At 41.3% G+C, this 17,643-nt stretch overlaps 1 protein-coding gene across 3 annotated transcripts in view; it reads left to right on the plus strand.

The window, feature by feature from the left end:
- The window catches only part of Usp20-33 (Ubiquitin specific protease 20/33), a 90,178-nt gene that overhangs the window by 28,586 nt on the left and 43,949 nt on the right, over positions 1 to 17,643 (plus strand). For all 3 annotated transcript variants that reach the window (XM_075698288.1, XM_075698281.1, XM_075698274.1), the window contains 4 exons: positions 7,340 to 7,530; positions 10,462 to 10,612; positions 10,905 to 11,019; positions 15,114 to 15,179. In XM_075698288.1, the coding sequence (XP_075554403.1) occupies positions 7,340 to 7,530; positions 10,462 to 10,612; positions 10,905 to 11,019; positions 15,114 to 15,179 (523 nt within the window). The remainder of the gene's footprint in view (positions 1 to 7,339; positions 7,531 to 10,461; positions 10,613 to 10,904; positions 11,020 to 15,113; positions 15,180 to 17,643) is intronic.

The raw sequence follows: 17,643 nt of genomic DNA on the forward strand, positions 1-17,643 counted from the left end.
GGCAACCTGCTGTTCATGATCTGAGAATGCCTGCCAAACGCACCCCAGCCCATTCTTATTCTTCTGATTATTTCAGTCTCATGATCCAGATCTGCAGTCATTATCTGTCCTAAGTAGATGCATTCCCTTACCACTTCCAGTGCCTCACTACCTATCGTAAACTGCTGTTCTCTTCCCAGGCTGTTAAACATTACTTTAGTTTTCTGCAGATTAATTTTTAGACCCACCCTTCGGCTTTGCCTCTCCAGATCAGTGAGCATGCATTGCAGTTGGTCCCCTGAGTTACTAAGCAAGGCAATATCATCAACGAATCTCAAGTTACTAAGGTATTCTCCATTAACTCTTATCCCCAATTCTTCCCAATCCAGGTCTCTGAATACTTCCTGTAAACACGCTGTGAATAGCATTAGAGAGATCGTATCTCCCTGCCTGATGCCTTTCTTTATTGGGATTTTGTTGCTTTCTTTATGGAGGACTACGGTGGCTGTGGAGCCGCTATAGATATCTTTCAGTATTTTTACATACGGCTCATCTACACCCTGATTCCGCAAGGCCTACAGTGTTTTGGTTGGATGCTATTGCCACTTTCGCCTCGCACTACAGGGTGATCATTTTGAAGTTTCATGAAATTTTTCAGAATAGCCTTTTGCAGATAACACAATTCTAGTCCTTGAGCTGGATTCTTCAGAGAGGCAGACATTACTTGCAGGATAAATTGAAAAACATTCAACTAATTAATAAAAGTCCACTAATTATCCTTCGAATTAATTACTTTATGGCACATATTACAATTTATGAATTGTGGTCGGTGAGTTTGCAAGGCGTGTTCACTTGTAATGAATTTTGAGAATGGTGCCACTTTCGAGATATGCGCCATCAAACTTGTCCTAAAAATTCACTGTTCCACTTTTTTAACAAAATGCTCTTTCATGCATTGAAGCACAAAAGTAACTGTAACGCCTATGTATTTTGTTCACACTTCGCGAAGTATCTCGAAACTGATGTCCTCCTGGAAATTCATTTCAAGTGGATACATCTTGCAAGTTCACTGGCTATAATTCGTAAGTTGAGATATGTGCCGTAATGTAATTACGTTAATTAGTACATTTGTTTAATTAGTAGAATATGTGTTCCAATTTCTTATGCTAGCAATGTCCGCTCTTCGAATAATCCAGCTCAAGTGCAAGAATTATGCTATCTGCCACAGGCGATATTTAAAAATGCTAGAAAGCTTAAAAATGGTCACCCTATATATTGTAATGCTCAGTGCCCACCACGCTTAGAGAGTTGAGTTAGCCTGTGTACAATCAAGTGCCCCTGAGTTAAATGGACTAACAACCACGGGGAATGTGTCATGAGATTTTGGTGGTAATGAAATGGCATTGGTTTATGGTGACAGAATTGAACACGCTATTTCTGGTTTAAGAAGTAACTACAATTTTAAATTTGCACAGAAAGTCGAAAGTTGTAAAAAACGGTATGTTGTGCAACACCTTACAGTTGCTGTGGTACTAGGGCCGGATTGTTGGCACGTGACCCCAGATTACTGTACATAAGTTGGCTGTTATTGAGTGCACCATACATATTGTTTAAAATCACATTCTTTATTTTTTTAGACGTTTACGCTTTATTCTATGGACATTACAATCTACAGAAAGTTCACGCTTACAAGTGATGCTGCTTATGCGGCAAGAAGTGCAACAGCACAACCTTGGCATCACTCATTGCATGGTGGCACACATGCTGTTTCACACACCAGTTTGTATGGATCTAAGTTCTGATTGCGGCATTCAAGCACAAATTCCTCACTTCTAGCTCACTTAGTTTTTCAAGAAATGACATGCTTCCGAATGGCAACAAGCTGAACTGTGCATCATGTAAAAATACAGTTCACTATTATGGAAGTGCTGTTTTAAGTTCAAAAATATGGCTTGGCTAAAATGAACTTGGCTTGACTTGTAATGACCAAGGCAGTTGGACAGGAAAGCACAAAAGCATGTAGATATGATTGCACAAAGAATGCAACAGTTCAGGAAGCATGAACCGCATGACCATCAGCTTGATAAACAAAAGATTGATTCTTATGACTAGGGCTACACTTGTTGGTGGCTTCCCACCAAAGCCAGCATACAATCACTGTCGTGTTCACCTCTCACTCTTTCCAGCATAGGGATTCATAAGCGCGATCGTTAGTTTAGATCTAAAAATTGATACAAAATGTTCCGCATTGTTTTCCAAGTTATCACTGCAGTACGACCAGTAAGCTCTCTCTAGCACTAAAAAAAATATGGGTACCATAAATACAGTGGAACCTCATAATGAAGTTGCATTGGACATAAAAATATGTTCATTATATCCTATATGCATCATATAAGCATACACACAGATCGTCGTTTAAAAAAATGTGCAATCAGGCCTATGTGAAATAAACGCAAGTGGGGTGCCTCTGACAGGCCAGGATATGGATTTTGATGACCCGCTGGCATCTTGTTGTGCCAATACAAGGCATGGGAACAACAAATTACATGCACACACTCTGCCCCACCACAAATACGCAACAGTGCGACCGCTGCCAATGCGTAAAATCGGCACGTTGGCTTGCCGACAGAGCCAAGCTGCTGACCAAAATGTTCACACTGCTGACAGACTTTTCGGACATGGAGAGGACTGCATGTAGATTCATGCTGCACCTGACTCTGCTGCTGCAACCATCAGTCTAGCCTGTACACCTTACCTTGTGCTTAACTGCCGACATCTATGAGTGCAAACATATTCTCAGCGAGCTTGCCACGATGGCTTGTCACCAGCCACTTCGCTGGCCACAGTGCTTAGGCCGCTAAGCCTAACCAGTGTCACTTCATCGGGAGTTGGCAACCAAAGTTGAGGTTTTGACAAGAGCGTCTTTCTCTTATTTGCACGAGCATCGTGCGCATGTGTGAGTTACGAGAGAGACATCTGGGGGCTTTTGCTGGAGACTTCTGCGAGATCTAGGGACTCCTTGGATGGGACTTGCTTGTAATGTGTGTTTGCCTGGGTACCTCGAACTCTTGCTTCTAATGTGTGTTTGTCTAGGTACTACGGAGAATGGCGCACTTTACTCCTGTGTAAGTGCTGCTTAAACTTTCATCCTTACGGGATAATAACGGCCGATAAAGAGTCCGTAATGGCAAAGCGGCAGTTGTTTGTTGTCTGTGGTTGGCCAATGTCACTGTGACGCTCATAGTACAATGTTTGCCACTTCGTAGTGCGTCTTTGGTGCTCTGCCAGTGCCACAGCCATCAGCAACAGGAGTACACATAGGCACACTCTGTGTGTTCACCAAGCAGCCGTGAACAAGAACTTAAGTACAACCTGCAAATGAATATTTTACAATAAAGTAATTTGCAGCAACACGTCATTATCCATTGATCTGTGGCTGCTAAAGTGGTATTTACCCAAGTACCTAGAAAAAGGCAGATTCTGGAAAGCGAAAGTCCCTAGCTTGATGCCCATATGATACCCTTGCAACTCACACATGCACATGATGCTCAGGTAAATATGAAAAAGGAGGTCTCCAGAGGGTTTGTGCCAGTCGAAATGGTAACATTATTCATGGCCGCCATGTCTGCAATATCACACATGCGGTGCATGCCTAAAACACCGTGCGGCATCCAAAATTTCGGTTATTATGTTTATACATTGGTGCTAAGGGTATGTGGCAGTGTGGCAGGAATCGTGCAAGTTCAAAAAAATTTGGCATATAAAAAATCGGTCGGCGACTCTTTGACATTTTTGATTCTGGATTATATATATTTTGAGGCACATGCAAATAAAGCTTGCTTCTTTAAAAATGATACCATGTCGGATCTGGCATTTTAGATTTCATTATAGTGGGAGAATGTTTCTTATATCAAAGTCCAATTGTATTGGTTTTTGGTTCCCTTAACTAGTGTACTATGCCATAGAATACAGCATGTGCTTGCATAAGTGGAGCTGCAAGTCTGAATTTTCTAATTTCTAAAATTAACGAGGGGACTCAAATTGGTAATATTTTACTTTACAATGTGCATTTTAAAAATGCAACACAGAGACATCACTACAGAACATCACCACATGTACACTGCATCAAAGTTTCCAACGTGGTCATGCAAAGTCTTAATGCATGATGCTTTTGAATACAATGGCACTTCCGCTAGTGTCTGCATCATGCTTTCATGGAGGTTACTCCCAGATGAACTGTTTGAAAACTCCTTTAGAACAGGTGCAGACAACCAAAGTAAGTGAATTTCCGTGTTACAGGAGAGTGAGCTGAAAAGTAATTACATGCATGTAAAGTCTAGAGCAAAGTAATGTATAAAGTAGTCCATGGTCAATCTTGCAGCCTAATTCTTCCTTTTTGAGCATGCCAAAATTTATTTAAATCTACTTTGCTTGATCTTGGTCAGTAGCCATTGCAATGTAGTGCATGCCCACACTGTCAGTACACTGTGATTAAGTTTTTAGCAGTACAAATAGTGAATCCTGATGACAGCCATGTCATTCTCAAGCAGCTAATGATGATGAAACTGTTGAGTATATTATATCAGTGGGCTATAAAACTTTTTGCCTTGCCTAAGTTCAAGAAATTCTTGGCACAGCCCTCTTCAGAATCTCTACAATGTTCTGGGGTATGAAATCTGTGACAAAGTACCTGGCAGCTGGCCATGACATTAGACTTTGTGCAGTACATTTTCACCTCTTCCCAAATTTATAGACACACCTAAGGGCATTCACTTCTCGATGGATGATAAAGTGAAGGATGCAGTGAGGCCGTGGATCAAGAAAGCACACCAGCATTCTTCTTTGACGGAATAAGACAACCCATTCAACCGTTGGGAGAAATGTCTTGCCTGAAACGGTGACTATGTTGAAAAATAAATGTGTCCTCTTGTTGCCCACATGATGCCTTTTTCATTTCATTCGAATATCCCTTTTCATTTATAAGCTACTGGCAAGTGTGCATTACCTTTCAGCCAACCCTCATAATTTTTGTAAGCTACAATGACGGTCCGAAGTATACTTGTTACAGCACAAACTCAGTTTTGTTCGTAGGCTTGCTATGTGTCAGTCTGCCTTCAAACACTGGTCTATTTACACTGCAGCAAGAGCAAAGCCATTCCTTAAAGGGACACTAAAGAGAAAAATTATTTCACCTGCATTAATTAGTAAATTACCTATCTACAATACCAAGAACGCCACTCTTGCCGTGAGATGAGGCTTGGTAAGCCAGAAAAGGCACAAAACAAAGACTGGTGGCGATGCTACCTTTAGCTCCCACAGCAGCTCACCGTGACATCATGGATTTTGATGGCATCTGCTAGGTCGTAGTTAATTGTTCACCATTAAAGATGGACTACATTGGGTTCAAAAGAAACCATATATTGAACATTGCAAGTTTCAGAAACTTTTAAAATATGACAAAGGACTTTGAAATCCGTGACATCCACTGACGTACCGGTGCTTAGGTTTTGGCATGAAATGCAAGAAATGGAACTCTGACCTTCATATTCTCTTGCAGTAACAAACACAGCACAAAATCAACAAAAAGAAAGTTTTAAAAGAATACTTTAGCAGTCTAAATTGATTTAGTGTTTCCCTTTAGTGGTGCATTTAAGCTTTTTTTACACTTTGGTCATTGTTACAGAGTTCGCCATTTCCATGGCACTGACTTATTTTTCATGCCTTCAGTTCGCATTATGCAAGGCAAATCATTAACTTGGCTGGAAACCATTAAATTGGGTGGTTACCAATATAGTAGATCAAAGCAATTTTCTATAAAACTTGTGGCATTTTCGACTGGTTGCCTCCATGCCCAGACTCAGATTCAGCTGGATCCAGCATTCCTCAAACACAGAGGCAGAGGACAAGTACGCAAGCTGAACATGCGACTCACTCTTGAGCAAAGAAATGGCAGAGGTGAAACCACGTGACTGCAGTAAAAGTGATTTTGCGTAAAAGCCTAGACAAAGGTCCCGGCGCTGCAAGAAAAAAAATGCGGATCCGCCAATGGGGCGGGAATTTGTTGAGACGCCAACATGCCTTGGTCTGGGTTGTGGTGGACCGTTGCCAAGAGCAACGACGACACTACACTAGGTTGGAATCACGCGGAATTGCTCTCAATCTCGACAACTTGTTCGATGACAAGGCTCGTAGTGCCAGAGAGCACTCAATGCAGAAGGAGAGCGATCGAAAAGAACCTGCCGAACACAATTCGTGCACTCTCTTTCAACCAGTCGAAGACCATGCTGCTCACAGAAGCACTCTAGAGTGCTCCAAAATGCCCAGCCGAAGATGCCATTAGCTTCTTGCGAAATTTCCAATTAAATATGTTTGCCAGGTAACAGTATCAACTGATATAAAGTCCTACAGTTGATCTTCTCCGTGTTTTGATATGTACGCCCCTCAATAGCTCTTGCCAATTCATGTTTGTTGCTATGCCTGTATTTGTAGGTCTGCTTGTGTTATGGGGTCCTTTACTTTGTTGCCAGCTCCCCCCATATTATACCCATGTGGAGCTCTGCAGTGAATAAGAAGTAAGATATTTCTGCTGATGTTTTTATTATGGCAACTTAATTTATGGTCAGCCAGGAATGAGACATCAGTAAATTCTAGCAGGCTGTTATAAGTACTTCTGTTCATCATTTGTTTTTGGTGTGATGCTACAATAGTAAATGCATAATGTTCATAATGTCAAAAAAAGGACACCAACCTCTGATTTCTCGACAAGGCATGTTTAGTGTTTTGTATGCACATATAGTGAATTGTTGTCCCTGAATTGTTTTGGGATAATGAACTATCACTTTATTTATTTATTTATTTATTTATTTGTTTGTTTGTTTGTTTATTTTTTGTTTGTTTGTTTGTTTTTATTATTATAATATTTACTTGCTTACTATCAGCACGTTAATTTAAAGCACTCATCAGGAAAAAGTGGATGTAGTGGTGTCCCTCTCCAATGAAAAAAAAAAGCAGAAGTTTTTTCAGCAATGTTTTAGTACAGTTCCACCAACAAAATGAAAACGTATCCTAACAAGTTAATTTTGAATGCACTGATGCTCCTTGACAGAAGAGCATTTTCAGGCATTGAAGCCTACATAAAGATGAGATTACTTAAAAAAAGCCAATCTGTGCATAGTATAGCATTATCTATTTGCACCTTGTCTATCCCTGGTCAGTTCCTGCAAGTTGGGAATCAAATATGCATTAGAACTGACACCTAACTGGTTACTGGAAAGAGGTAAATTTCAGTGTGGCCTCTCCTTGTGCTTAATGAAGAAATGGTGTTGCCAGTCAATAGAGCAGTGTTGCTGGCGGTCTGCAGGTGTCAACAACACGGGAGACATTCCAGGACCTATCGCTACCCATCCCAAACAGGGACCACCTGGCTGTGCTGCATGCAGCTCAAGGCAGTGGCACTACGGGTGTTCCAGGGGCCCACTTACGTGGTGCACTTGAGCCCCAGCAGGGCTGGCTTTCCTGGATCCTGGGGCGCATGTTTTCCTGGGTTTTTGGGCAAGTATTGTTGCTTTTGCCTTTTATTGTTTACATGATATACCGTATTTACCCTTGTAACACTCTCCCTTTCTTTTTCCAAATTTTGCTAGGTGCGGGCCTTACTTGAGGCAGGCTTATGGCTACTCACTAAAGCCTTGAACTGTGCTCAGTCTGATGTACAAAATAATGCAACCGCTGGCGGCCAACAATAAGGTTGCCAATAGATTTTTCAGACAAGGACAGTGGCATGATAACGTCCGAATAATCGCAAGACAATGGCATGATAATGTCCGAATAATCGCGCAATCCGCCCCCAAAAAAAGAAATTGTGGCGGTAAAATCAACTTCATTGTTTTTTAGAGCATTAGTACACCAGAAAATTTCTTTGCAGGCTTTTGTTCAGTGTTGTGTTCCATTAAAATAAAAATTTGGGATAGCCTGCAGCGGTGGCTTAGCAGCTAAGATGTTGCACTGCTAAGTGCAAGGTTGCGGGTTCGATTCCCGGCCGCAGTAACCACATTTCAATGGGGGCAAAATGCAGAAGTGCTTGTATACCGTGCAATGGGTGCATGCTACAGATGTCTAGATGGTCAGAAAGAATATGGGGCCCCCATTATTGTGTGCCTCATAATCATGTCGTGGTTTTGGCACGTAATACCACCAAATATAATTTTTAATTAAATTTTGTGATGGCTTAAGTCGCGGGTATATTTTGTGTTCAGGTTTTGCGCTGCAAATTCAATTCGGAGCTTTATTGGCTTATGCCCACACGCGAGCTTCCTGTCCAGTAAGCGCATACACCAACTTGATGGATCTTCACAATATTTGCCAGCTGATCACTCCTCTGACCCAAACTCCACGTCATGCACAGTTCTCGCACCTGATCTCTGATGTGGTCTACTGGTACAAACATTTTAAGGATGAACTTCCTGCAACAGATACACTTACTGGCCAGGCCTAATCAGCACTGCTTCATTGGAGTCTGCAACCAAAGTTAGTTTGGGGAACAGTGATGATAATGCCATCGTTGGCAGGACTGCTGCCATCTAGTAGCGGCTTGCGGAAATTAACCAGCATGCAGGTATGCGCGTAACATTTAGCAAGACTTTTTCCCAAATTTTCTAACTCCAAAGTGGGGGTACGGACCTTATACAAAGGCAGGCCCTCCACGAGTAACTGCAGTATTGCCTGTGCTTTGTCTGCCTTTTAATATCTTCACCAATGTGCATTGCCAAATTTGTAGCAATGAAATACTGCAATTATTGTTTATGTAATATATTGGATTGTAACTCGTATGAGGTCTCTCTAACAGCTGCAACTCAGACCTCCTCCTTTACCTGCACTTGTTTGAAATGAATAAAGAAGATGAATGACAAAAAATCATTGCTTCAGTCGTGGCAGCTGCATTCCGATGGGGGCAGAATGCAAGAGCATGTGTCCCATACTTTGGGTCCACATTGAAGAACCCCAGGTGGTCATAATTAATCCAAAGCCACCCCTATAGTGTCCCCGATGACCCACTGTGCAGTTTTAGGACATTAAACCCACAATTAAACTTTCTTTTAGGATTGTTACCTTACAACAGTTCTGCTTTCTTTTCTGCAGCACGTTATGAGGCCTAGGGGAAAATCTTTCAGTTGATCTGCTAATTGGTTAGCTTCTTTATTTTGTCATTCTCTTCATAGCCTGCACCACAGTTGTACCATGAAACAATTGTAATATCCCAAGGGACGACCCGTCCCCAAAACATCCCCCAACCACACTTTTCTCGTAAAATATTGCACAAGACATGCTGAAATATCATGCCCACTCACAAAAGCCTTGCAGATCACCTACTACCACAGCTAACTCGTGAAAATTATTGAAGGTTTGCAGTGGCTGTAGCAAAAATTTCTGACCAACGTGTGGTTATCACAGACCATTGGCAAAGGCTCACAAAGCATGGCAGCTTTCCCACCCTTCTTTTTCTGATGAATTGCGTCTACTAGAGGGGAGGGCAACAACTCTGGATATTGTGGTACGCTCATTTAATAAACTTGAAGTATGTTAATACAGTCAACGACTGATTTTTGATCTACAAACGAAATTTTCAGACGCTCAATTTTTCTGACATGCCCGACAATCCACATGCCTTCATGGTACTGCCATTAAGCCAATATTTAACGATGTCTGAAATTTCAGACCCTGAAACCCTTGCCGTACGACTTTCCAGACTTTTTACCGTGACTACAGGTCTGAAACCATAATAATCGAAGCCACCACTACCACTGTTTTATCTTGCAGCATTGAACCAGCGCTCTTGCATGCCAACCTGCTAGCAGCTGCAGCCACCGTGGCAATGCAAAGCCTAGCTGCTTCAATGTTCGCCGCCAAGCTTCCGACTGTTTAGTGCACTGTTTTTCATTTAAAGAATTCATCACTGTCAGCAACGACGCCAACTCCACTGGAAGTACAGCAAGGGTCCAGCATTGCATAATGCCAGTTCCCAAAAGTCAGTTTTGTTGCAATACAGCGATGTTGCTATGCACTCAAGCATATGCACTGTATTGTGGTGAAGCATACCAAGAGTGGAAATGTGCCACTGTCCTAGTACAAAGTATATATTCTTTAATTATACACACATGCACCCGCCATCTCCTGTGACAGTATGTGCACCGATACGCCTAATAAGTATACTGACAGGACTCTGAGCTCTTTTGGACATGCTTGTGGTGACTTAAGCCCTTAGGGGCAGTAAATAACATGCATTCATAATTTCGTACTGCACAATTTTTCGGACGTTTCTGCGGCCACTAGGGAGTCCTAAAAATCAGTGCGTTGATGGTGTTTCAAGTAGTCTACGTTGCTGCTGCGCGTGACTGCCCCCAAATAAATATTTTCTCTAAATGAAGACCATTAAATATGCTGTTTGCATTGCATTTCTAAGGGCCTATTTTGTCTTATGCCCAGGTGGTTATGGGGCCCAGGTGTTGCCTTGCAAGATTGTTTAGCAGCCTTCTTCTCTGCTGATGAGCTGAAGGGTGATAACATGTACAGCTGTGACAAGTGTTGCAAGCTTCGCAATGGCATAAAGTATTCACGGGTGCTTCAGCTGCCAGAGGTGAGTGCAGACTTTCATTATCCTGTTTTTGGTACTTAAAAGGAAAAGGTTTTGTGTATTTTATCACTTTGCCTTATTTGTCTTTGTGTTGATAACATGTATCAACGGTGTAGTATCAGTAACTTTGGAAAAACCTGCGAAGGTTGCAGGAGAGAGTACAGGCTGTAATATTATTTCTTGGGACAATATTGAGTTGTGCAAGCAGTTTAATTGTTATCTTGGTAAGTATCTTCTGAGCAGTGCTGTGATGTCAAATAATCCATAGTGATTGAGACTTGTGTGGTCTTTGCAGGTGCTGTGTATTCATCTAAAGCGGTTTCGGCACGAGGTGATGTTCTCGAGCAAGATCAGCAGTTACGTCTCCTTTCCACTGGAGGGTCTCGAAATGGCGCCATTCTTGCATTCTGGTTAGTAACATCTTGGTGTATAAAGTACTAAAAATCTTGCTTTCTTTTCACATTGTTCCTGTGTCATCTTATGTTTGTGGCTGTTTATTCTAGAATGTTTCGTTTGCTGCACAATTTTTTTTTCTGTGACTCATGCTCTGCCAAATTTACCACACAAATAGCAGGTTAATATTTCTACATTATATATTTAAAAGAATAATAATGTGCTCAGGTGCAGAAACTGCAAATAGTTACAGCACAGTGACCAGGCATATCCACTTATGGCGTGCAACTGACCTTGCCAGTTGTGAAGATGCAGCAGTGCTGCCTTCAATTTTAGTGTAGGCAAGAGAGATAGCCATCCCTGTTAAATGACATGCATGCGTGACCTTGTGGCTATAATTAGCACAATTTCAGCAAGCTCTACTAGTTCAACTTTCTCAAAAGACAAGATTAACACTTGGAAATGTTTCCAAAGGTTATCTCTGAAATTTGTTCAAATTCGCTAGTAGGGAAAGGAAATTGGAGATTCAGTGTATTTGCTTGCACTTTTTTTGCCTACACTGCTGCTGCATCCAACTCGGTACTTTTCTACACTAAATGACGGAGAAATAATAATGCATGCTATGGAAAAAATTGGCTGTTAGCTATTTGTTTACAAACATTAGCTTGTCTGTAAAAAAAGATGTTCAGAGTTCAGCTTTCATAACTTTTGTAAAAGGAGAACTGAACATCAAGAATGAGAGCACATCTCTCTCATGGCTCAAGCCACATGCCAATGCACAGCGCTGATGATTATGAAGACTTGCTGTGATGAAGATGACGCTACAACTGCAAGCTGCGTTGGTGCTGCTGTATTTGGCCAGGCATGTACAATATGCAAGTAGAATAAATACCACCCAAAAGCATACTTAAATAGGAGAAATCAGTAATGTAACCTTTAATCACTGACTTTGCAGACTGTGTTCCTTTGTAAAGTCAAAGATGACTAAAGTCCAAAGCAAACCTATTTTGTGAAATTCTGATAAGCATGTGCTTCAGACTGTCAAATATCATAATTTGCCTTCATTTATTATGCATTTCAGTGAGAAAACCGTGCCACAAACCAGTGTCCATTTTTACCTGGTTCAATAATAAGCAAATATCAGCTCTAGCATATCACCATGTAGCGCCGCCCACTGTCTGTATGCTTACATCATGTTACTGATAAGGCCAGCTGTTTTTCCCTTTTACGAAACAAAACAGATGAACGTGAATTTTTATACCCACTATTTCAAAGTACATAGTACTCATTGAGAGAATAAAGCAGCAACATTTGCCTCAGATAATAGTTGGCGTCGGTGTTCTAGAGTAAATGTAATCGGATATTCATATTGAAAATCTGTTAAGAAGTATTATTATAGTACCCTTGCAACTTTCATAGCTTTAATAGTGTCCACATTTCCAAGTACAGTTAAACCTCGATATAACGAAGTCGGTCAGATCGGCAATTTGCTTTGTTGTATTGAAATTCGACCTTTTATGCAAATAATTAGTCCCCGATAAATTTTTCTTGCAAAGAAAGGGATTGCAGAATTTTCCAAATTATCGGGCAATTGGAAAAAGTAAATTTGAATGAAAAAACAATTCATGTTGATAAATTTCGGAGTAGGCGATAAATGATATGGTTTCAAACGACGTACATCGATGATATCTTCTCGGCACTATGAATTAAAGGGACACTAAAGGCAAATGCTAAGTCGACGTGGATTGTTTAAATACCATTCCAGAAACCTGGCGACGCTTGTTTCGTGCCAAGAAAAGACTTAGTTTACAAGGAATTTGTATCTGAAGGGTCCGAATACCATTTTCAAAATTAAAATCTCCCGCCACCCAAACAGGGGAGTGGTGATGTTGCATACGCCATCACCGCCCCTTGCTGCCGCCGGTGAGTAAAACAGCGCCCGACAGACGGTGGCACCGAGCCAAGACTGAGCAGAGGATTCACCGCTGCAGCTGCTTTTTGGTCAAGTGGCGTAGACCGTTCAGGCATCCCGCAACATCACATGGAAGCTGAATTGTTTGCTACTTGCAGTTTGTGCGAGTTTCGCGAACCAGCAAAACCAGTGCAGCAATACGCGATCAGGAAAGTACTGAAACACGAAAGCGTTTCAGTACTTTTTCAATTTCAGTTTCAGGCGCAGAGTCAAGCGAAAATGAAAGCTTTCGACCACCTGCGTCATTGTCAACGGTATATCAATAAGTTCTTTTTTCTAAACATGAAATATAACTGGACAAGTAGAATTTTATTTCATTTTATAATCCAATGCGAGGATGTTTTTTGCAACGAGTAGTTGAGTACTAGTGACAGATTTTAACTGAGGAGTGCTTTCGTCATCGGGCAAGTGCTTGAATGTCCCGGGGAAGTCTCTAATCAGGTCCTGCATTTACCTCGATTTCTCGAATATTAAGGCTCTGTTCGCTATAATATTGACGCCTTAGAGATTCTCGAGCAGTAATATATCACTTTAGCTTGACTTAGTATTTTCCTTTAGTGTCCCTATAAGCAAAGCCAGCCGCTTTTGCATGCATTCTAGCCCGGTGGCTGATAACATAGTCCGCACTGGGACAACCCTATCAGGAAAAGCACTGGCAGTGGGGAGCAAATGCTTTGTCTGCCTCTCGCTCCAACAGGCCACCGAAACTTGAGTTTATTCAACCTCCAATACTAAACGCACCGCAAGACAGTTTACGTGGTGCCACGCCGACTCAGCATGCCCACTCTTGCACATGCAGCAGATTACTTCTAAAGCAGGGTGCATGGCTGCGCATACACAGCTACGGCCGGCCGAGGCACATGCCGACTTACCCCCCATTCCACCCCCCTCTCCCGTCCCCTCGCGTGCGCTTGATCGAGTTGCTGTGAGTTCGCTCCCTTCCCCCTCTTTCCTTGGCTCACGCGGGAAAGCAGCACTCATGAAGCCACCATCTTTCTTGTCTCTCCATCACACACTTTCATTCGCACCTGGAGCATCCAGTGCACGATAAGATCTTATTGCACTTGTACTTTATACACTTTATACGGAACATGATTCAGCTCCACTTCGGGCGCTCTTGGGCAGTCTTGCCTGGAGGCGGAGAATGATTAGAGAGGTACGTTGGCAAGGAGCCGCTTGTAATTCAGTCATGTGACCATCTGGGTTCGTCTGGAAGTTTCTATTTATTGTCTCGGCATACCTTTGTAGCGGCAGTAAAATTTCGTTATATTGAAATCGCATACAACCACACTTCGTTATATTGAAGTTGAAATCGAGGCAGAAAGGAAAAAGTACTTCCCCTCTGCTTATCTCCTACACATACCATTACACCCAGCATTCTTTCTGAGCAATGAACCCCTTTTTACTTTTCAAACAGTATTAAACTTTTTACCTGAAACTGACACCTTAAATGTAGTTTGGCTAGGCTACTTGTAGCACGGCCTCCAACTGGAGGTCATAGCTGCAATGAAACCATTTTCTAGAGCACATGCCTCCCAGCCCTTGCTTTCAAGGCCTTGCTGAGGCACTAGTGCTACAGCCATTACATATTTTACTGATCATCCATACCTCGTGAAACATCTATTGTCATCGCAGACACGATCAATCACTGTCATTTTTTTTAATATGTATATACTTGCATTTTACGCACTTTAGAGCAAATACACTTAAGGACCTTTTACAGCCACATTGCACCACATGTATATTTTGCACTTTTAGCGTATATTTTTAGGCCTCTATACAGCCGTGTTTCATATACTCCCCGCAACTAACACTCATATATCATTGAGAAGCACAAATCATCGGCTTGGTGCTCTTTGGCCACATCTGGCCCTTGCGCCAATAAACGCTACAAATCAATCAGTCAATCGTTATATTGAAGTTCTAAATACATGTTGTTCTATGGACAAGAGGTTATAAAAAGTTAAATACATACTTTGTTGTATCAATAATTTCGTTATATCAATGCTTAACTGTAATATGGCTGCATTGGTGTAGTTTGCATAGTTTCCATAACTTGGAAAATTTATGTAGTACACTATAGTAGAGCGCACTTTCGCTTGTGTTTCAAGTAACCTGTATGCTTCTCTTGTGTTTCAGAGTGCCCACGATCTGCCACAACATATGACCTAATGGCTGTCATCTGCCACCATGGAACTGCAGGCTGTGAGTATCAGTTTGAGTACTTTGGTTCCCGTTTTATAAAAATATACCTTTGCAGTAACATTCACTGAATATTTAGTGCGAAGCGTCAAAAGAAGCAAATTAGAAAGAGCATCACAGCTGAATGGGTTCCCTTTCATTGCATATTATACTTAGGGTCCTTCATTTTTGGGTTTTAACTTTTTTGAAATTCAGGTGGTAAAAGTTGCGTGTTATTTTTACAAAGGAAAACTAAGAAATCGGCCATTTTGGTAAAAACTGAGGAGAAATTAAGAGTTTTGTGTTGTAACCTAAAATTTCTGGATTTTTTTGGTGACCTTTACAATTATTACAAGAAATGGTTTCCTTTTGGACAGTGTTTAATCAAGCAAAATCACTCACAGGAACATGTAATGGCAAATGAGCTTCTCGCAAATGATACGGTGCGCTCATGTCTACAAATCCCCATTCTCAGGCATTACTATTAAAAAAAATAACCACATTACCAAAACAACAAATAGAAACAGGTTTGGCAAATCCCTTCTTTATTTTGTTCTCTGCACTGTATCAACAAATGAAAAAAAGTACAAAAAGTAGTGCCCACCGGCATGCTTTGCCAGAGGTGTGATGCTTTCCTTCTCTCACAATCCCATGTTAATGTATATTATCATATGCATTGGGAGCGTTTCTGTGCCCAAGCTAGGCCTATCAGGGCTGTCATTCTTGTCTATTGTCGACTTGTCGTCCTGTTTTACTTGCTTCCGATATACACTTTTCTGATAAAATGGATAAAATATACAAACTAGATAAATGAGCCACCCTTTGAGCGTAACGTAGGTGGGTAAACATCCTCTCAGCATCACAGCTATAGTTCACAATGCAGAGGAACATAATTGTGCATTAATTCACTTCATAGTGCATTACCACCGTCTACATGTATGCGACGTGCGGGCAATGCAATGCAATGCACCACTGTCGTATTCTTATAAACGCAGCTACTGAAACAAGCAACAAGCTTGAATTCACTTAACGCTGGCAGTCGCTGAATATTTTATATATTTATATATATGCTGTTGCTTGCTTTAGTGTTAGACAAAAACAAGGCATATACTATATTCGTATAAGTATTATTAATAATATGATATATTGTGATCATTTGCTCACAACAGGTGGGCAGTGTTCGTTAGTTTTGTAACATGTGCATTTATTATTATCCTTTACGACAGGGCAAACTTCGGGTAGGTAACGGGTTTAAGCTGAGTTTTGTCAATTTTGTTTGGGCAGCAAAAATAAGGCGTTATATGGATTTACCCAAAAATTAAGGACCCTAAATATACTTATCTGATGTCCTCTACGTTGATTGGCACTGCTGACAACCTATGGCAGTGTTTTATGGTTATCAAACACACCTTCAGCAGCATTAAACCACCATAAAAACTTCGTTTAACAAAATACAGTTGACTTCCACTGATTTGACTCTTGTTAATTCAATCCCAGTCGAAGGTGTCAGCTGGCACCCATGCTTTTCTGTGGGCCCAAGCTTTCGTTATTTCAATCTTAAAATTGGCCTTCGCCAGATAATTCAAACTTCACCAGTCAGCACACGCGCACCTGACCCCGATGGTGATCCCTTTAGTGGCAGCACCTGTCTAGACAGAGCTTAGGGGGCAGTGAATGTGCTCAACACACATTGTCTCCCATTGAAATTGCCTATTTCTGGAGCTGCAATAACTGCAGCTCACAATGTCTGATTATAGTATTTACCCGATTCTAACACGCGCCTCCTATTTTTTTTTCCTCCTAAGAAAATTGTGCCAAAAATTGTCTGTGCGCTGCAACCAGACCACATACCAAAACCGCCTTTGCGACGTTTGTATGCTTTACCGCATAACAAAAATGTATTGCGGTGAAGCTGACTTTAGGAAACCGGCCGCCATTGTGCAACACATATTGAACCCTCACTCATTTTTCTTGCTAAAAGGTAATGTGCACGTTATATTTCTACTTTATTTAGGAACTTGAATGTCATTTCTACGTTAGTTTTTTACTTTGGACACATAGAAAGTGGCCGTGCGTCTGATTTGGGCGATTGTTAGAATCGGGAAAACACTACCAAATGAATCGGCAGTGTGTTTTGGTGTTCTTTCTGCATCTTGTTTAATTTGATGTGCTGGATAATTCAATTAATTTCGTCAATCCTGTCAGGTTCGAATTAACAGGAGTCGACTGTAGTGCCACTTTTCCTTGGTTTCAGTCATCATGGTCGTGTCATGGTTGTGCTACGGTAACACATTGTCATATATATATATATATAATCTAAAAGACATTACTGTCTACTTTTGTTAATTTTACCTACGTGAGTCCAAGGCATTCGTGAAATTAACCGGCAGGTCATAGTAAAAGGAAAGTCAGAAAAAATGTCCAAACACACCGTTGCTTATTTTTTGGCAGTATTTACCTGATCCTAACGCACTCCCTAAGTTAATGT

This window comes from Dermacentor variabilis, chromosome 1, assembly GCF_050947875.1.
Source record: "Dermacentor variabilis isolate Ectoservices chromosome 1, ASM5094787v1, whole genome shotgun sequence".
Classification (NCBI taxonomy): Eukaryota; Metazoa; Arthropoda; class Arachnida; order Ixodida; family Ixodidae; genus Dermacentor; species Dermacentor variabilis.